We start from the raw sequence: 22,437 nt of genomic DNA, 5'->3' as shown, positions 1-22,437 counted from the left end.
CATGCTGTTGTCTGTGTCTTTGTTCTTACAAAAACAATGAATCAACAATGCTGTAATATCACTCAGGGAATTTAGAGCTATTGTACAAATATATGTGCTGTGCTGTATGTATTGTATATTTACAAGTTTTTCGTCCTTGCAGAACACCACATGATGAATAATTATGATAATGATAGTGATAATAATGATAACAATAGTCAGTGTCTACTACGCATATGTGCACAATGAATTACACTGGAAAAGTGCAATTCAAAGCAATCTTCAGGCAGCACCTGTGATTTGTTGTATCATGGCAAGATTGCATTATAAGTAATAATGGGTAGTTTGGATGATATTTGAAATAAAAGCTATTTTTTGTTCCACTTCCGCGGAACAAAAAACCAAACTGTGTTGAAAGAGCACAAGACACAAAAATACAAAACAACCCCTTTCTCAATATTTGGAAAATTGCTCTGAAAATTATAGGCTTTTTTCTTTGTCTATTTCTCAAGGGCACCATTTTGATGGTTCAAATGAGGGCTGATTTAAAATGAGACCGTATTACTCTCAAAATTTGTTGTTTCAGGTTTCTTACGGGATGACATCCCTTGGGAAGTCGGTGATAAGTTTGAAGGGTTTATATGAAATTGTGCTGAAGTGCGGTGGCCTCTGACAAGTCTGTACATTCAGATGTTTGCATTAAAGTTTTATGAAGGTTACCAGCTGATTATGCAGTACCTCAGGGATCTAGCAAATTTTTTTTTTTACGACTAATATGAAAAATGCGGATCTATGCCAAACAGAGATATATACAGTGAGTCAACCCTCTCTTGTGCAGCCCTGTTTCCCACTTGCTCCCTGTAAATGTTAAACATGGTTTTCAGGTTCACCAGGACATCAAAGCTGATGTAGTTTTTTTTTTTTGGTTCCCGACACAGGAAGTGGAGTCCTGCTGAGGCCCGTGTTCACCAAACAACCTGGCAGTGTGGTGTTTCCCCTTCAGCCTGGTGAGAATCGCAGAGAGGTGGTGTTTAGCTGTGAGGCACAGGGACACCCACCGCCCTTCTACAGGTAACACTTGGAGGCATACCTTTATGCACACTGTTCAGTTTTTGTTACGCAGAACCTTCAGGCAACACCCCGGAGCTTTCAAGTGCAACATTTGCACTAAAAACCAAGTGAGACTTGGATTTATTGCCTTGGGAAAACTGGGGATTTGTCGACCTTATGGCTCATTGCTGCTCGCTGCCTACAGTGTTTAGCTTTACTGTCAGTCATGGTTAATTTGAGAATGATGAATTAATTGGCCATAGTTGCTGGTCTTATCGTATATTCACATTGTCAGATGAACATGGATCTGCGGTAGAATTCACTTTCAGAGTTTCCTGTCATCTGTGTCAGTGGCCATAGAAAAGATCAAGTAACCCAAGAGAATCACACACCCAGACTTGGCTGCTATCATGACAGAGATTGAGTGAAGAAAAAAAGGCTCTAGTGGAGTCTATTTCACATACCAGAAACGCCGTGATGGGAGAAGATCTCGTTCTATAGCTCTGCTTCAGGCCTGCTACAGTTAATGTTTAATATACAGAATCACTGCCAAAGACTGCACAAACCCATCTGATTTGGAGGTTATCATTACACGATAAAAATCACTTGATTGACCTAGGTACAGAAAAACAGCGGCTGTTCTTGTTCAGCACACGGGCCGTGTGGTTGAGCGGTCCTCCAGGGACTGTGTTAGAAACAAATTGATGCCTAGTTCTTCTGCTGCTAAAATGATGACAAATGAAAAAAAATGACAAACAATGATTTGCTTTAAAGTGCATCAAGCACATACGCTGTTTATTCATAATCCATCAAATGGGGCCACATAGCTGTTGTACTTCTGTCAGTGTAATTAAATGCAAATTGCAAAGCCAAGCATTTAATGTGTAATAGGTTGAAACGATCTCTCATAACATCAGCATATGCAGCCGTTAATGTAGCTTGAAGATCCTTGGTGTTATGCCTAATGGGCACAAATTGAAATGAATGTACAAGATCTTATCACTTGGATCGGCAGGGATACTTATTAAGCAATCAGTCACTATTTCACTGTCTAGATAGACCTAGTTTTTCAAAGGAAAACCAATTCATGAGTTCAAATCTGCAAGTTTTTTTGCCCTTTTGAGTTCAAGTTCTGAGAGTGTGCACAGCTCCATATCAAATCAAATTTTGCTCTAATTAGCTCTTTAATTACAGCAAGTGCCACCAACTGTGGCAGTTTATATACCACATTAAGAAGTGATTTTCAGATTGATCACAAGCTGTTATGATATCATTCTTTTATCACTTCTAATGATGGGACTGATATTCAGATGGACATATTGCTGTGATGTTGGTTCATTCAGCTGACATCATAGTGCTGTCATCGACTTGACAATTTCCTTTTGTAGCAGAGGTCACTTGTGCCAGTGTTGGAAATGAGTTTTGAAAGGGTTCTGGGTCCTTGTGAGGTTCAGCAGCAGGACACCATATGCTGAGTGGCTCTTCACTGCTGTGAATGTTGGCAGGTCTATTTCAGGGGCGCCAAGGACAAATTAATTTGTCCAAGACTACCCAACGATCACTGCCACATAGAGCTCCCACTCCAAGTTGTCACCATGGCCCCTTGATTTGTCTCATCTGGAGCTGTTGGACCAGTTCCAGCTGCAACACCGAATCACTAAATCAATCTAATCAGCCAATCTGCTGTTGAGCACCACTCCGCTGCATATGTCCCCCCCATCCCCTTCCTTCTTCAACCCTGCCTCCCGCTCCCTTTCTCTGAATATTTCCCATAGAAGAAAGAGGAAGAGAGGTGCAATAGAAACCTCAAGCTTCCTTTTTCTCAGAGAGCTGTGAAAATCTAATTAAGAGCAAGGAGCTAACAATCACCTAATTGTGGCTCATTTCCTTGATGAAAAGCTATTTCTTGAGAGTCTCCTTTTGCAAGTGTCACTTTTCCTGTCAGTCTGTGTTTATGCCCTTATTTTCTCATTTTCTTTCCCTGTGACTGTGATTTGGTTTGTGAATGAAAGTGTTATTTGCACACTAACTTTGCCTGAGTGTAATACCGACAAACAATGCTAAATTGATTAAATGTATCTGAATACATTTAGAAAGTTTTCTGCTAAACAAAATGGAGGAGTTTAATCCTTTTTGTATGTCGTATTATAAACCTTTTACTGTTCACAGTTAGTAGAAACGGAACCTTGTAGTCTTAAGTAACTATTTAGGCGGTTACGGTCACATGCTGAATTTGGTTGAACTGACATCATCAGCTCAGCAGGTTTTCTTGAAACATGAGCTTTAATTATGCAAAGAGAACAACAATACGCCTCCCAGATCCCAGCCACACAAATATCTTGTACAGTTAAAAGTTGATTGCTGGCAATTTCATCTTGCTAGTCTCTCTCTCTCTTTCACATACACACTTGTTGGACTGCTGTCTTACTCTAAACAAGGGGTTTAATCAGGCAGCAGTATTCTGTGTGTTGCATGTAGCCATTTTGTTTGAGCAGTGCTGGTTGTTGGTCCTCCCATGTGATAAACACTATGATTGGAGGGGAGGATTTTGATTCTTGTGGAAAGGGCCGCCCTCATGGGGTTGAGGTTGACGGACAAACAGACTGAAAAGAAAAAAGGAAATGTCAGAGGAATCTACAGAATTGGATTTGTGCATTGTGAATAAAAGCCTGAATAGAAATAAAACAGTGTTGTGAAATGTCTGTTGCTGATTGCCTCTCATTTCAGTTGTATTCATTTTAGTTTTTGCTGCAGCACACTTCAGACTGTGTCATCTCTGTTAATGCCTGCTTTAGCCAGAATAAGGTCTGGTAAGCTATAGTTCAGGCTACTGGGCAGTCTCTATCTCACTCCATGTGAACTCCATGTGATGAATCTGAGTGTTTTTGTATCAACATCCATCTGTTCCTGTATTTTGTCATACCCATGACAAAAAACAGCGCACCTAAACTTTCTATTAAGGTTTTTTGTTGTGTGTCATGTGCTTGCATTCACAGGTGGAAGCTAAATGAGTCTTTCATCCTGCCCAGACCAGGGTCACGTTACTCTCTCATGGGAGGAAACTTACACATCAGCCATCTGAATAAAGAGGAAGATGTTGGCATCTATCAGTGCCTGGCATCAAACTCCTTTGGCACCATCGTCAGCAGAGAGGCCAGTCTGCACATTGCATGTAAGTTCATGCTATGTTTATGGTAAAAATCACCTCAAGTGATGTCACTTGAGTCAGCGTAAGCAGGGACTGAAAGCTACAAATTTGAAAATGAAAAAGATCTGAGAGTGAGGCGTTACAAAGAAGTGAGGTGACCAGAGGTCTGGTAAGCTGACTGATGAAGAAATCTCTGGTTTTGCTGTATCGATTATGATCCTTTTTTTAATTGTTCATTGTGAGTACGAAATGTTATAGGAGTGTAAACTGCAGTATACTGTTTTTTATTTCAGAATAATTCTATGTTTATTAGTTATAACTCTGTTTTAATTCAATTCAGTGAAAAAATAAAACTCTTAAATTCGGCATTCATCTTCAGTTATATTATATCACCTCAGTTAAGTTTAGTTAACCTCAGTTGAAGTTCATTTCTTTTGAATTCAGTTCAGTCTTTGTTTGCCTTAGAAAGTAAAAGTTTCATTGAGCATCAGACATTGTGGTTGCACTGAAAGCAACATGCCACGTGTCCCATTAAAACCTGTGGCGCCTGCGGGCAGGACTGAGCCCTAATGGTATGAGCCCCCATAAGTATTTCATTTTAAAACCGTAGAAAATTAACTGAGAATATCAACCGAATGTGAAGAAATAACAGTTTTGACGATATATCAAATACGTCAATATATTCAGTTGCAGTGATATCTACTGAAGTTATCATGCTAACCAGCTAGCCCCTGCCTGTCCTGTCTTGTAATGGGTTAATTTGTACCTTGTACCTCAAGAGGTGATAGTGAGTCACTGTAGTGTCCAGTCTGCCCTCAGCCCGACATGATGCTGGTGCTGCAGCTGCTCTTCCTCTCTCTCGTGTTCCTTAACTTCTAGTGGTTCGTCCTCTATTCCTGCCACCACTACATCTTCCCTGTGTCTTCGACTGGACAAACTGGGTGTGACATTGTTGTGGTCAGACAATAACCAATTAGAACAACCCACCAGTTATATAATGAGATTTCAAGGTAAACCTGTGTGGAAAACATTATTCCCCAATCCATGCAGGATGTCAACATGTAAACAACTGCCTGATGTGTGAGGGTTGAAAATTCGTTGTGTTTGGCTAGTGAGCCCAGTCCCAGTACATGCGTGCAGCATGCTCTCATGTGCACCCTGAATGACAGACACATAGAGGGACGGTGAAAACTTTATTAACGCTTTGAATGTCTACCGGCCCATCAATGTGGCAACTCATCGTATGCCAGTCCGACTATGAGCCAGTCCGACTATGGCACTGAGGAAGGGGAGGTGGGAGGAGAAAAGAGTGAATTTCCTTGATTCATACCCCCTTTTTATTTGGAGTATGAATTTGACTGTTTGCTGATTCCTATACATAGCCTCTTTAAGGTTATTAAAGAGAAAACACAGATTAACCAGTCATATTAATATCTTGGTATCTTTTTATCCTTTAACCCTGGTTAAAACTCCACTGCTGGTGTTTACTCTACCTGGTGGTTCTAAATTTCTCACATCCCTGTGATAAAGAGTGTGTGATTGTGTGGTGGGCCTTGACAGACCCCCATATAGTTGATGCTTTACAGCCTTCATCCATCACATTTTATAAGACCAGAGTCTAAGGCATCTCTGATGGCAAGGTGAACTTGAGGCCTCCACTCTTGATGGGCAGCCCATATCAAGTGACAGCCCTTATATCTGTGAACAGACGGTGCAGCTTGATTAAATTCTGATGTCTGTTTCTCTGCCATAGCAGACGCAGAGATGATCCTTGGCAGAGAGAGCACCAGAGGTATCCATCTCAGTATTGTTTGGTGCTTCTTTGTCATAAAGCAGCATTGAATCTTCAGCATATAGGGCAAATCTGCGTCCTGAGTTTCTAGCAGGCTGTTGATCATATCCACATTTCCTACCAGTTTTTGAGTCCTGACTGGTACTGTATGTCACTGTTATTGGTCTCATCCATCGCCTGGGCCTGACCTGGAACCTGCTGCTTTTGTCAACGGACGAGGACAAGCATCAGTGCTGATGTGCCATACATCTTATTTATTGCTCTTGGTTTAACTTAATTAAGTCTGCTGTGTGATTGAGTAGGTCTCAGGTCAAGGGAATAATTCATTGGAGGAGCAGCCTGTTATGAGTCAGTATCATGTCATTTGTAACAGCGTCTGACTGAGAGTAGCTCAATATGCTCTTTCAAACACCATGGGGATTGTGCCTGTCTCTGGCTTGTAATAACTCGTTGAGACAAAAACGCAGGTAAAGGACATTAATAAAGAGAATAGGATCTACAATAATGTCCAGCTTGTAATCTTATCAGGTCTGGAAGCCTAAAACCAACACTTTTAGAACAGCTATTATGGCATTCTATTATTAAAAACACTATTGTACCCTCTTTAACAATGTAAGCTATGTTTGGCAATTTATTGATGAAAGACTGAAGATCAATGTCTTAGATTTGTGCTAATTGATGCTGTCCCATAACATTAACTTTGTGCATGCATGAATTGCATGAATGTGTAGTGCACACATAAGAGTCAAGATAGCCTACATTTTTAATCCTCTGAAAGATGGATGATATAACAGTTTCTACCATCTGTTAGGAGCTTAAACCTCTAAAAGTATAAAGGTTGTTGATCCTGTTGACAATACAGACTTAAATGTTTAAAAGGTTCTGCTCGCCTGCTGGGAGTGTGGGAAGGAATAATCTATTTGGTTATCAAACCAGATTGAGTTTCCTAATCTCCAAGGGATATTTTTGGTGTAAGTGAAAGGATTTTCACTGATGCAAGATGCAACATTATACAACAGATTGCAAGGCGTGCAATATAAGCAAAGTGTATTGGATGCCTGTCCTGGAGAACATGCTACAGCCTAGACACTGTGCTGCTTATAGAGCCACAATGGTAACACAGTGTTTAATGAAGGGTGAAATCGTTGTATTTATAAAAGAAATGCAGGATGCGACTCCCTTGTATCTTGGCGCTCATGATTTCTCCTATCAAATTCAATCCTGTAATTGCACTTCATTTGCATTTTTTCCCTTACTGGCTCCAGTCTAACCTAACTGCCTTATCTGTATAATTACTTTGCAAGATTTCTATATCTTGTTTTTTTCTTCTTCTCTCATTTCCATTAGCCCTGTACTCTTTATTCATTGCTGTTGCCTCAGGTGAAAATTAAGTCTGTTTTGAGCTGGAGAGCATCTGAGGAAGGGACAATAATATTTCTCATCAACACTGTGTTGCTAAGTGCTCCATCTCGGTTTCAAATCATCTTTTAGGGTGGAGAGTAGTGGGCATTTTTTTGAATGCTACACTTTGCAACAGTGTTGTAATTGACAGGAGACTCCAGCAGTAGCGCTCTGTAAGAATTAGGCCCCTTTGATGTTTATCACTCCTCAAATGTCATGTGTCACTCACTGTTAGGGGTTCACTGCATGATGCTTCTCCGAGAACAGAGGAGAGGAGAGGGGAGGGGAGGGAAGAAGAGAGGCAGACAAAGATGAGAGCAGATGAAGGTTTTTCTTCATCTATCAGTAATGTTCAGTGCAGTTATTCATTTATATTTTTTACCTTCATAACATGTTTATTGCAGTTTTTTGGTAACTTGCACTTCACTGATACCTTTTTGAAACTCAGTATTTAGTCAGTATTTTATGTTTACAATATTTTAAATAGTGTTGAAAAAACCCTCCTGTACAATCACATTCGCTCCAAGCAAGTATCCAACAAAAGACTACATACTACATGGTAAGAGTATTGACAGGTATTGCGTGAAAAAAATGGCTGGCTGTAAACTATAACTGTAAAAAGTAGATTCATGCTTTCCAAAATAGCCACACATCATAATCATTTTTCTCAAACTTTTGAGGGTTCGTGTAGATTTCCTCTAGGCACTTCACTGTTACTCCCACACAAAAGGTATTACTCATAATAATAATCATAATTACCGAGGAGCAAAAACGGCTTTCAGGTACATGGGGAAGGCATGAAAAGACAATCACACATAAAAGCAGCTGCATTAAAGGATATAAGGTATATATGATTAAAAGACAAACAAACAAAATAAACAATCAAGAAGAGTAGAAACATAAATCTGGTGGTGACGCAAGAAAGCTGTTTTATGGAAATATGGAAATATGGAGGTTTAGTGGTCAGACAAGAAGGCAAGTTATTCTAAGAATTGAAGTTGTCATGAGTGCAAGTATAAGTTAATTCAGTAGTGACATTCAGAATCTCCTTAAAACACAACAACCTTTAGTTTTGGATGGATTAAAATGCACTTTTAAACACACCTTTTTAAGTAATTCAGAAAAAGTAAATAGGTGAAAAAGCTTAAGAATGATAGCATGGGGGGGTGAAGAAAAAAAATCTGTGAATGTCATCCTTTCAAAACTGATTACAAGGCTCTTCCCTCTGCTGTTTGACTATGACTGGTGGGAGGTGACTAACTCAGCAATCAACAGCCATGGCTGTTTCAACTATGAAGCTCTAAAAAAGACATGGCTTTGGTATGGTGAGAAAAGAGAAAGGATCTTTTGAAACCTCCACTAAAGCCTTTATGACCTTTCAGTCTTTTTGTGTAGTTTCTTTTTATTCATTCCTCACGGGATGGCATTGTTAGTCGGCCTGCCGACCAACACTTTTGTCTATAACTCTTGGATGAATTCGCATAACATTTGCTGCAGACATTCATGATCCCAAGAGAATGAATCCTAATGACTTTGGATTGATACGATTTGATAACACCCAGGCATTTAATCTGGAGCTACCAGCTGGTTAAAAGTTATACTTCTTCAACACTGAAGTTAATCACAAATTACATTAAAACTAATGACCAAATACCTGCCAGACTCAACTATAAAGTAACAAAGTTTACTTTGCGTGGTATTGAAGGTAGTGATGGAGACACCATCCGCCATTTATCAGATGTTAATTGCAATTTATACCACTGTTCTATTTTCTGTCAGATCTAATATTATTTATTTATTATCATTATTTTTTTTTTTTTGGGGCATAAAATCCTAAATGTTAGAAGTTTATACAAATATATTCTATTCAAACCTTCTGCAACTGGTCAGCTGACATCAGAACCAGCCTTTTGTCTGGACGCAACAGCAGGGCCAGGCCTATGATCGTGAATTACTGACTGCACGGCAGCTGACGTGAATGAGCTTCTACCATTCTCTCTGAGAGATCATTGTACGAGTAAATCACAGAACAGCCGTTATCTTTAACTTATATGTACGGTGATTTTGTCAGACAATGTCGCACTTATGAAATCAGGGTTTTAACAGTGCAGAGCAGCAGTTCGGGAGAGAAGCAAATAGATAAAGGGCTGAAACCGGCTGACACTAGGCAGAAAGCAAATAGCCTACGACGTGGTCGAGCCGTGTACTAGGTTTTGACCTAGTCTTGTTTCATTAAAAGACAGAAGCTTAATGGAGGCAAATGAACCATAGCCAGAGAACTTCAAATAAAGAAAGTTTTTAAAAGTCTTTATTCCTTTTGTACAATGGCTAGGTGACAAAAGTAATGACATCACAAATTGTCCTCGAGCTCACACTTCAACAGTATGGCTTCAATTCTTCCTTTTCAGCAATCGCCACTCATTCAATACAATGGGTCACATTGGAGAAGCAAGCCCAAAAATGCAAATTCACATCCAATTTCATGGATCTGAAAACACTCAAAATAGCCTGAACCCAGCCATGGAGAAGCACATGGAAGTGCAGAGCCATGATAGGCTTGATAAGATGATCCACAGGGTGCAGAACAGCTTGGGTTGTCAGGCATTGTTGGCTTTTAGTGTGTCTAGCTCATTTACGCCCCACCATACTCCAAAGGAATATTGATCAGGAGGGCTTCTCTTTCGGTGTGAGTTGAGCAACTCTGATATTTTCTAATGTGTGAGCCTGGTTTGGTAGAAAAGAGTCAAATTTGATCCTGTATGTTGTGTATAGTACCTGCTGAGAGAAAGGGTATGGGGACAAAAACACCCAATTAGGAAGGGATGTCTGGCCCTCCATTAAAATTTTGATTTGATATACTGTTTTTCAGACACTGCTTGTGCACTCTTAGGCAACCCCATACGCAGACACTTATGTAGGGCAGATGTCTCACATAAGCTGCTTCACAGTTGTTTTGTAGTGATTCAGAGCTGAGACCCTCGTTCACCCATGCAGTTGGTAAACAGTTGATTAAATGATATACTCAGTTTATATGATTTTAAAACAAAGTGTGATACCCTATGCATGTGATAGGAAATAGTTTTGCAGTTCAAAATATATACCATCCATACATATATATGTATATATATATATATATATAGAGAGAGAGAGAGAGAGAGAGAGAGAGAGAGAGAGAGAGAGAGATAGATAGATAAGATAGTAGTTTAAAAAAATATCTAGATAAGATAGTAGTTTAAAAAAATATCTGAATATCTGAAAAAAGTTTTTCAGCTATCCACCATATTCTGCCCATTTTTAAGTCCAATATAAATTTCAGGTATTTTTTTCTCAAACACGATATCTGTAGAAAAGGTCCTACCTGGCTATCCTAATATGATGAAGTAGACAACAAGCAAAACTGTCCAAACTGACCAAAAACTGTCACTATCTGGAAAAATGCTGCCCTGTGTACAGTTTTTTTTTAAGGAGGAAAAAAAGCTGTATTGAAAAGGCCAATCCTTTTCATCAGAGTTATCCAGTTGTTGGAAAACCATGAACCAGGAAGCAGACTACTAGAGCCATGCCAAGGACAGACTCTGAAGATGTTAAAGAGACAGGGAAGTATTCAGGCATGTGCAGACCTATTTTCTGTCATTCATTCGTACTATACACACAAAATGGTTCGTTGTTCAACAGTAGGCCAAATATTTTCTGCAGTGAGCCTGAAACTATGGATGGCCCCTTTGGATGACAAAAGTGTGCAGAATATTAAGTGAAACCAAACAATTCACAGCATCAAACCATTCAAAATCCTTGCCACTGCAGTAACTGGAATGTACCATCTGACTCAGCAGGTAGTGGCCCTGCCAGAGCAGCTATAGTTTAATACGTTATCAGATACCTGGTTATTCTGCTCACTAAGCCAGTACTGTATGTTGAGGCAGGTGGAAAAAATGAAGCGACTTCAGAAGAGACTTGTTTTTAGCTGTACTAGCGGCACGGCTCAAGGGATGGCAATGTTGCTCGGTCTGTCAGTTCATCACTTTGTAAATATTTAAAGAACTATTGGACGGATTGCTGTGAAATTTGGTGCAGACATTTATGGTCCCCAGACACTTGTAGTTCTGAATGAAGAACAGCTATAAGCCCTTTTGACACGTAACAAAAGGAAACACAAGAGGTGTAAATAATCAAAATAATGATGGCTAAATTCTTTTCAGCTGCCTCCGAGTCAGGGTCCTGGTGTTGTTCCTGCCGGCTCACTGTCACACTGCCATGGCTCACAGGGACATTTCTCTTGTTTTTAATCTTTTGGAGCTATATATTTCGCTATTGCTACATAGCATGGAAATGCTGTGAGTTCAGGATCAAACTTCATTCATTATGATGCTAATGTTAACTCTTGTCTCTCACATCTTTTCTTTCACTGAGGTTAGCATGCTAACCAGCTAGCTCTGGCCCATCTCATCACTTACATCCGATAGTGACTAACTGTAGCCTCCTTTCAGGAATACACAACATAAAAAGAGATAACAGTAAATTAATAGATTTCTCACATTTACTGAGGAGCTTCATTAGCTCTCGAGGGATCTATAGATTCTGATCATGCACAGACAGGCTGTATGTTATTTTGCTTCACCCATGAATTAGCCACAGATTTAGAATTGGCCACTGAAGCATCCACTCAATCTGTCTGCACCGAATATGAAAAAGAACTAATTAATTTGTGAAATCATACAAGGACTTTACACTTAATCATAACCAAAGAAAAAAAATGCTGCTTTCAATCGTGATAATGTAACACTGTTCTGCTGGATGTAATTTTCCATTACTCACAAGGTCTGCAAAGATCATGTACTTTATTTATTATGCAGAGGGTCATCCTGCTGTGCTTGTACAGCAGTTGGTGTGTCAGTTTTGCATTCTTTCTCTCTGTTTTTGAATTCAGTCTTGATTATGTCATTATATGGCAGCCGCATATTTGGCTGCACTGCCTGCAGCCAAATATGCTCAGAGAGCCACAGCAGGCGTGAAAAGCCAGAGTGTTCAAGGATTGCCGTCTCTATGTGCCTTCTCTCAGCAGGTTGTCAACAAGTAATCGGTCTCCATACAAATGATGTTTCAGTCTTAGTCATTTAATTGTTGCTGGTCTATGTGCAGTGGATGAAACATGGAAAGTGATAACAATACGCCGTTCCAATTAAATTCACTCATGTGTGACTTATACTTGAGGAATTGCTTTCTGCTCCAGTCAGAAGTGTTCAGGACTTTACAGCACCATGTCTGCATTTATGCAAACATAGCATGAATGTTTCAATAAAATATGCAAAAGTTCTGCATCATGTCTCGCTGTTAAACGCTGGTCAGTAGCTGTGCTCCAACTAGATATGAAATTATTGAGTAACCACAGATATGACTTGTAGTGCATTTTTATCTCAGCGTAAACAGCGCGGCAGGTCCTGTTTGCTTCCTGTGTGCTTATGGCTTCAGAATGAATTGATTGTTTTCGCTTTATTGCTTTTGTGTTGTGGTAAACAGACTTGGAGAACTTCAAGACGCAGAGAAGAAGTCCAGTGAGGGTTCGAGAAGGTCAAGGAGTGGTCTTACTGTGTGGCCCGCCGCCCCACTCTGGAGGTAGGTTTTTTTCTTATGTGAAGGCATAAATTTTATTCTGTACCAGTCCGTCGTTTGTGCTGCAGCTCAACAAACACTCAGTATCAGTGAAGAGTCACTATCGGTTTTATACAGAAATGTGGACATAGTGTGGTATGACTTCTCTCATTCCTCATCTGCTCCGTGTTTATCTGGACAAAGTGGAAGTCATGTTTGTGCTCTCCCCCTCAGATCTCCTGGCTGTTTGTTTGTGTTGTTGAGATCAGTGGAGTGAGTCATTTTTACTTTGGGACATTCTGGCCTGTGAGCCTGATTTTCAATGGGGGCGAGGAAAAACTTTGGCATGCAGACTGGAGAGGCTGTCTGTGGCTGGGGCCCTGCCAGGCTGAGTAATGGAGCTTCTCTCTGAAGGTGCTTTGTTTGCTTCACATCAGCCCTTTGCTTCCACGACATTATCAATGGGAGTTAGCATCCAGTGCTATTAACCTCTACACAGGGGTCTGAAGATTGGCTTTTGCTCTGTCAGCCAGCAAGACAGAAAGTAATCCTCCGTCGTAAAATACTGTCATTATTTTTTAAAGATCCCTTTTAAAGAGTTTAGTGAAAGTGTTTTTACTGTAACTATTCACTTGTATTGAATGTAGAACCAGGGAATAAAATAAGGTCTGAGGATTACAAAAGCTGTGATGATGATAATGGTTATTCTTATTCTCATTCTTATTCTTATCAACTTTTGGTGGAATAATTTCATTATGATTTGATCATATTGTGTTATAATTTTGCTGAGTTCCATGTCCCATATTAATGATTGCAAGCAATTTGAATTTAAAAACTAGCTGAGTAGTTACTAAAATAGTTAGGTATTGGTTTTACCTCATGTAATGTGTAAGAGTTTACACATTTAACATGATAGTAAAAATGTTCATGTGTGATGTGATTTTGGCCTTTTTTCTCAGTCTCACTAATGGCACACCTGAAACTAATCATTCTAATCCAATTTTATGTCATATGAAAACAAGTGAAGCAACTTTATTGTTAAATAGTTTTACAGAATGTCACTGAGAATCAGCTAACAAACTGAAAAATGTGTACTTAGCTAAAGCTTTGGCTGCTGGATGTTATATGTATATGTATTCACATACTGAGCACAAACCAGTGTTACGTGTCATTTTGAGTGAACTTAGTCAACTAATTAATTTGCTTTATGTGAAACCATGTTATTTTTAGCTGCTGCAATGAGAATAGTATGAAGTGTTTTTATCACACAGTCACTTGCAAACCTAATAGTAGGCCTAAATTTGTAGTGCTTTGTTCTGTATGCGTTATAATTTGACATCTCACCTTGTGTTGACAAGAAAAGCTGGAACAATGAGCCATATGCTTACGTTTGGCAGCCTCGTAGGCAGCCTTTTTTTTTTTTTAAGACACATCCCCTGGTGAAAGGTGTCCAAATGCCAAAACACATTCTAGCCAGCTAAAAACAAAACAGCAGCATTGTCAGGAGTGTTTGGCTGTAGTAGCAGTGTCATGACAGTGTCCAAAAATATTTTGAAAAATCTGGGCACAGCCATTTAAATTCAATAGTTTATTCATTATTCCCAAGAAAAAAAAAACACCAGTTTAGTCAGGATGATGTCCCGTCTGCAAAATTTGTGTCGAGTTTCTTTCTAGAATCATAATGTATTCTCTGCTGTGAAGGCAATCCTGCATGCACCAGGCTAATGTTTACAATTTGGAAGAGGAAGATTGCTTCCTTTATGTAAGAGCATTGACAAAGCATGTAGCACTCCCTGGACAACCTTTTGGGTTGGCCATCTTTTTAGCGATGGGCACAGAATTGAGTTGACATTGACTGACCTCTCCTTGGATAGATTACATTTGCCAAATTCTTGTGGGTGATTTGTTTGTAAGCTCGTCAGAGAAGAGGAGGAGGAGGTGCGATAGAGTAAACAGCCATTATTTATTCACTTGGAAATGTATTGATGTAGTTTAATGAGTCACCTTTAAATCACCTTTGAGTGAAGAAAACAGTATGGATTGTTTACATGTTTAATGAATACTGAAGTCGTTGTAAGTCATTGCATTTATGTATACTGTGGTTACGCACTGTATGTTATAAGCAATTTAAATGCTGTATATATTGTTGTTTCAGCATTGTTTAGTTAGTTAGTTAGTCAGTCATGCATGGTGGAGGTACTGGTGCACAAATCATCAATATTTACAGGTGGTAACCATTTTTATTGAGAGCAAATGATTAATTTGTTAATTTCGTTTTTTTCCTATTGAGAACAATCCAAATATTTTTGGCAAAGTGAGGCATATAAATTAAAATGTGATTTAATCTGATTTAAGTACTAATATTATCAAGATGTGCCAGACAAACATATACAGCATAGCTCCAGTACAGCAGGGTGTTACCCGACAGATACGAGAGAAAAATCCAAAAGTGACAGATTGACAGATTTTGTATTACATAGAGGAACAAGGACGAGGAAGGTTTTGACTTAAGGCACCTACTTATTCTCACATTTTCAAAAAAAAATTCCTCAAGCATTATTCAGGAGTGTTGCCGCTTGGCTCTGGAAAGGAAATGACCTTGTCCAGAGTTCATAAGGCTCATAGTGTCATAACAATTTATTTACATGAACAGCAGGTGGGAGTTTCACCCCTGTGAGAAACCTGACAGTGTGTGTGTCATTTAAAAACCTTTGTAACTCACTTCCTAATCATGTGAATCCTCTCTGTTATTCTTTTTCTTTCATCACTGATGAAATGTGTTGTTTTACCTTTTAACTAACAGATGGTTAAACCACCCGGGTGTCTATACTCTTTGTACTCTCATGCAGTAAGGGGATTTGAGGACACCATTTTGTTTAAATTAGGACAAAAATGTAATCTCTTTCTATATAAACTAATATTCATAAGACTCAGGATATTCCCCATGCGTCTGATGCTGGACTGTGTTCAAGAACTTCAGCTGCTTTGTTGTAACTGTGATCTTGCATATTTGACAAAATCACAAATGTTTACCAAGATGTGGCACACTGTGTTTGGGTAAAAATTTGACTAAGTCATTGGAGATATGATATCTGGGTCTTGATGTTCTGATCTTCAGGGAAATGTTAATAGATTTATTCAATAATTCTATTCAATAATTCATGTTCATCTTGTCTGTCATTTGTTACAAAAACTTGGTTCTTTTTATTGAGGCTCCAAACTCCCTTTGGAGTACCCTCTGACATGACACTGATGATTTTGGACTAGAGTCCTGGAGGGGTTGCTGTCAGTAACCTACACTGTTACATTGCACCTGGCCCATATCTGTCACATCCAGTCTGATACAAAGCCTCTACCTGCTCTTACAGAGGAATGAGAACTACATCCACACCAACATTAAATCTGTAGGCCCATCATTATTTCATTATCTAAGATGCAGTGAGAACACAAACATAATACTTTTAATGCCACATTGTCTCACATTGCCATTAGAGTGAATGCCTCCTCTCATTAGATGTAAATATTGTATTATGATTTTAGATTTGATAACTGTTGTGCAGATTTATGTTTATGCACAATGGGTAACATTTGCATTTCCTGCTTGTTCCATTACTCGATTAGCTACAGTTCTCCTCCGACTTTTCAGTCTTATAAAGTAAAGTATATAAATGTTGGGCCATTCATTTAAGGACACTGTGAGGAAGCCTCTCCAGGGGGACTGGGAAGGTAGTAGGAGGCAGGCTTATTTTATTCTTCTTACATTATCTTTTTTATTACGTTTTATTTACACAGTGTGTCAAAGTACAACTGTAAATTCACAATAAAAAAAACAACAGCAAACTAACTAAATAACAAACTTGGATAATTGAGGAAAACTGAAATCAGCATTACATTTGCTCACAGACATTCCTCTCCTGACTGAACAATAACCAAGAAGCCAAAGTTTTTTTGCCAAAATAAGTTTTAAAAGTCAGTTTTATGAGCATATCAAAAGTATGCATCTGTTTTTTTTCCAGAGACAATCTGTGACAGTGCACCATCAACTGACAGCCGCAATTATTTTTTTCAACATTTTCTTCGTGTAGTTATTTTAACATAGTGTTCAACATACTGTTGAAATGATTAAAAACAATGCGATAGACTTGGTGACACCAAGAAGTGCAACAGAGGTACAATAAAGAGGCAGATACAGATTTTGTTCAGACAAATTACACAGTCAAATATAATGCAAGACATGTGATATGATAACATGTTTTATCAGTGCTCTCTAACTGTCAACAATAATTGTATTTGGGTGAGGGGTGAGTAATTGCAAATCTTGTTCAAATTCATTCAAACTGGGTCAGTTCGCCTCCCTGCTGTTTTCCTCATATCAAATATGCACAGCCGGAGTCTGCTTTTGTCCGGCCGACCAGTAACGTACCGACTGCTTTTGTTTACACCAGCAGCCCCTTCATTCCTTCTTGTTGTGATGGATCATATCTGTTCTCTTGAGACCTAGCGCAGTGTTTGGAATGATCCATTTTCTGACAATATTTTCAGCAACTGCCACTGCAGATTATGCCTATCAATGGAGATGTTGAGGATGTTGAGGATGCTGAGGACGTTGAGATGTGCTTTACGATGACTCATGTGCAATTTTCTAACATCTTTGCTGAAAGGCCAGCCTGACCATATCTGCTATGGTTGGGAGGCATCCATCTAGATTTGGTTACACGCTCACACATTTATACATAGACAAACACCCACACACTATACAGTCACATTCTCTTGTCCTCATTCAGCCCTGCATTTGACTACAAATATGAATGGATATACTGCTTTATCTACTGAAGAGAAAACTGTGATGAAAAGTAAATCATTTGATATATGTACTAGCAGAAAGAAAAAGGAGAAAACAATGTGTGAACCAGTGCAATACTTTGAAGTTCAAGTATCGATAGGCAGCTGAACTGGTCTCCAGATATTTTAAGAGTAATAACGAAATTCCGTCTTCATTTAAAAGAGAAGATTTTGAAATCTAGCTGTGGATGTATTATGATAAATGTCATTTGACTTTAAGTTGGATTAGGTTTAGCAGAGAAATATTGCAGAATATTTTCACTTGTAGACAAAGATTAAAAAGACTGAAAAACAAGTATAAAAAGACTTGAAAGATCTTGTCAAATGGGAATTATATGAATACATTAGGAAGGTGTGACAAATACATTAATGTGCAAAGATAAATAATGGGGTTCTGTATTATATTTACAGCACTATGACTGTATTGTTGCACGTTTGAAAAAAAAGAAAATCCTGACTGGCATTTAAATAGACAGTGTTGGAAAAGTGAGAAACATGCTCCCATAAAGGGTGACAGGACACAATTCATGATCAGCACAATGCAGCCTTAGACAAGGATCTGCCTCATCTCCCCTTTAAAGGATTTCAATATCCCATGCATGATTCAGGAAGCCATTATTTCATTTTAACGATGCCTGAAAACCCTCAAGACAGGCAGCAGGAAGTAGTTTGGTGCGGCCCAGGATGCTCTAAAACTGTAAGGCAGGTTGAAGTTGCACTTAAAGAATGACCAAAATATTGTCAAGTATCCAAGAGGAGTTCCAGCAGCATTCCTTCACTGCGCCGTACTGTATTTGCATCAGATGTCGGTATGTGTTGTCTTTTGCTCTGAGAGGGTCTGAATGACTGTGGTTCGCCCAGGACCTAATGCATCTGACCTCCTTTCACTAATGGAAACAGGCCTTTTAGATTTACTCAAGGCTGAAATCTCTTGTTCTCTCCATCCAGTGCATCTACCCCAAAACAGGGGCTGCTCGCTGGCTAGTAACAACACATATAGCTCGCAGGCATTTCTCCCATGTGCGTGACCTAAGCCATTTCATAGAGTGAACTTGTTGTGTGTGATGAATACAGATAGGTACCCCTGGTTAATGGCTGTTACTGTCTAGGGAACAGACTTGGGAGTACAAACTTTGACACAAGTTGTGCATATACTTTTCTTTGATACAATACACACTTGTGCAAAAAACCCACTCTGGATTCAATATGTCCTTGGCCTGTCATGTTCCATTTCTCTTTCCTCCTCTCAGATCATTAAGGGGGAATTGATGCTGCCTGTTCATTATACAAGGGCTAAATGGAACCACAATGAAAATCTGCCACTCACTGTCACTCATGATTGCATTATTCCATTACCGTCCATCCGCAGAAGGCTCTCAAGTCAACTCATCAAGTACAGCCAATGATGCTTTCCACTTCCTATTTCCTGCTTCCTGTTTCTCACCATGAATCTTTAACTAACCAATTAGTAACCTCTTATTTGCTGTTGTTCCAGTTTGTCGTGCCCTGCAGCTTTAGAAGGTATTGTTTCATAAACAGACATTAAATATGAATAACCTTGTGAGGATGAGAGCTGGGATATATTATTTAGGGGAGAGGAGGATATTACAGCTGTTTGGATGGATCAAGCCAAGAAGTCACGGTTGATACAGAGGCTAGGATCAAGTTCACGGCAGGAGAAACTGCGGGGGGTGACGCGACTCCTCTTATTATGTGACTCAAACCAGTCTATGAAAGTCATTAAATGATTAGCCTACAATTTGGGAAATACACCTTTTTTCACACTCTCTTCCTTGTCGGGAATTAGATGAGAAGATTGATGCCGATCTCATATCTGTTCTTTAAATACAAAGCTACAGCCAGGAGATGGTAAATTTGTGTCAGCATATAGACTGGAAACGCACCTAGACCGGCTCTGACCAAAACAATTCACATGCCAGCACCTCTAAAACTCACTAATTAATGTGTTTTGTCTCATTTGTCTAATCTCTAAAAAGACTGAAGTGGAAAAAATTACAACTCAAGCTGCTTACAAGACTCAGGGATATGACTGCTCCCATTTATGAAGTAGTGTGGCACACAACCTCCTGTAAAACTGGATTGTGATTTTTTTCATATGGATTAAATGTATTAAACACTACTTATTAAACAAACAAGATATTGCGTGCTAATTAGTGAGCTTTAGAGGTTTTATTAGGCAGATTCTTTAGCTTTGGAAGAAGTCAAACTACAAGATATGTATCCCTGTTTCCAGGCTTTGTGCTAAGCTAAGTCGTTGGTATTTACTGTACAGACATAAAAGAGGTATTGATCTCATCATCTAACTCTTGGAAAGAAAGTGAATAAGTGTATTTTTTCAAAATGTCAAAGCGTTCCCTTTGAAGCACATCTGATTGTTAGCAGACATATAAAGAGTGTGTTTAGAAGATTTCATTTACTTTAAAGTTTCTAAACATTATCGAATTTAAAATGTGACACACTGGAAAGGAGGAACCACGGGCACCGTTGGCACAAAAAAGGGGACAGGTGTGATTACACTGTGTGGTCCAAGTTGCGATCTCGTGTTGTGCTCTTGGGATGATCACAAGGTTAGTTTGTCCTCTACAGGTCCAACCAACATAAAAACACCCATGCTGTACTTGGTAAAAAAAAAAAAAAAAAAAAAGGAGCATCCTCACATAAGATCCTGAAGATTCTGTGTCACATCATGATTTGCAAGGTTTGCAGTAATATGTCAGAGCCCACACGTCCTCGAGCCCCCTAAAGAGTAGAAGTGAAGAATACTGAGTCAGTAGATGAGTGTCCAACTCACGTCTCAATTATTCCCTGTACTGTAGTGCCGAGTCATCGCTTAGACAAGTTTTTACCAACGGCCAAGATTGCTTTTGGGACAGGGATGCAATATGGTCCAAAGCAATCTATCCTTGTGTCAATATGTCAAAACACCATCATTCGTTTTTATAATGCTGCTGATTGTTAGTGCAAAGCTTCTCTGACTGCACTCCATTTGGTTGATAGTACTGGGAGTCTTTCACAGAAACTTGTTATCATGGATGATGAATAGTAGACTTGGTGTTATCATACTGAATAACATGAGCTGTGATACATTGGTTTTATTGGGCATTATACAGTTTTTTTATGCAGGAGATGCAGCTTCAGGGTTGATTTAAGGTCCTCTGCTGCTGCACGACAGCCACAAAGGGAGATGCTTGTTGTTATTTTTTTATGTACAATCTCTGTCTCTGTATTTTTAAATACAGTCTTATTAAGAAATAAATCCCAAGAAGAGGTATGAGAATGGATAAAATAACGAACAATGAGATGAAATACAATGATAATACAATTACTCACTTATTTGATCTTAATGCAGAGGACTCTGGCAAGAAAGGCAAATGGTGTTTTTTCAGCAAATTTTGCCAAAATGCAACACAGCCTAATTTGGCAAGGTGCTGTGGCGGCCAGTTAGATACATGCAAGCACACATTCCTGGTAAATAGAGTCTGATGATCATTTCGAGTCTTTCCTCTTTTAAAGTCCTGTCTCATATTTTTTATAAACAGCTGTGCAGTGTTTTGGTGTGTTTTTGATAAACCTTCAGAGCCACAGATCTATATTTCAAACTGGGATCCTTGTATTGTATTTCTCGTCTCAGCGGTACCTGAGGCAGCATGCCCCCACCAGCGCAGGCTTCTCCGCTGTCTCAACACAGGGTCCGTTATTGGTCTGAGCGCCTGCTTAGTCATATAACCACCAACCCACTCCAGCCTTTAAGTCGAGCATGTAAATATCTACTTGAATGCCCCTGTAAAGCCAGTCATTCAAACTCTCAGCGTGATCATACAACAAAGTCGACCTGTGAAACCATATTACCACATTTACCATATTAAGGGTATCCATTCCACAGTGAGTAAGAGTTCTTGTTATTAAATTATGAATTGTGTTTTTAATCATGGAAGGCAACCAGTGTGATTCACTAATTGTTTTATACCTAAAGGCATGCACCCAAACTGGAGTGATGAGACTTCCGTTGAAGCGCACATTATCTGTATATGTGTACAGATGATGAATGAATGCAGAGTGTGTTTTTCGACTTGCATCCCTCATGTCTCACATCCATTATGCCTTGACTTTGTTCACAGAGCTCACCTTCACGTGGATCTTCAATGAGTACCCGTCGTTTGTCATCCAGGACACTCGGCGATTCGTGTCCCAGAAGACAGGCAACCTCTACATCGCCAAAGTGGAGCCCTCTGATGTGGGCAACTACACTTGTGTAGTCACCAACACAGTCACCAAAAGCAGTGTGCAAGGACCACCGACTCCCCTGGTGCTGCGGGTTGACGGTACGACGGTGCCACCCTTACTGAACTCTACAGAGAGCACAAAGGAGAGGCAGAATGATGATTTACTTTTTGTTTTTACACTAAAAAATTTGAGCCTGTGCAACTTTCAAATTGCAAATGTAGTGACTTTAATTAGCTATAGCCTGGCAAGATAACAAGTTTTAAAAGGTGAAAGTTTTAGCTGGCAAACATAGATTTTGCCAGCTGCTGGTTAACTGTTGCCAGCAAACGGAATCATCTGTTGCTCATTTATGTCCGTGACTTGGCTTACAAAACGAAACTGTTTACTGCCT

General features: G+C 39.3%; 1 protein-coding gene across 1 annotated transcript in view; it reads left to right on the top strand.

The window, feature by feature from the left end:
* The first annotated feature begins 771 nt into the window (after positions 1-771).
* Positions 772-22,437, top strand: part of LOC111219202 (contactin-4-like) — a 55,953-nt gene continuing 34,287 nt past the window's right edge. The window contains exons 1-5 of the mRNA XM_022741815.1: positions 772-793; positions 918-1,050; positions 4,026-4,201; positions 12,888-12,983; positions 21,941-22,144. Of these exons, the coding sequence (XP_022597536.1) occupies positions 772-793; positions 918-1,050; positions 4,026-4,201; positions 12,888-12,983; positions 21,941-22,144 (631 nt within the window). The remainder of the gene's footprint in view (positions 794-917; positions 1,051-4,025; positions 4,202-12,887; positions 12,984-21,940; positions 22,145-22,437) is intronic.

This window comes from Seriola dumerili, unplaced genomic scaffold, assembly GCF_002260705.1.
Source record: "Seriola dumerili isolate Sdu_G_001 unplaced genomic scaffold, Sdu_1.0 BDQW01000056.1, whole genome shotgun sequence".
Taxonomy (NCBI): domain Eukaryota; kingdom Metazoa; phylum Chordata; class Actinopteri; order Carangiformes; family Carangidae; genus Seriola; species Seriola dumerili.
This window is presented reverse-complemented; position numbering and strand designations above follow the sequence as displayed.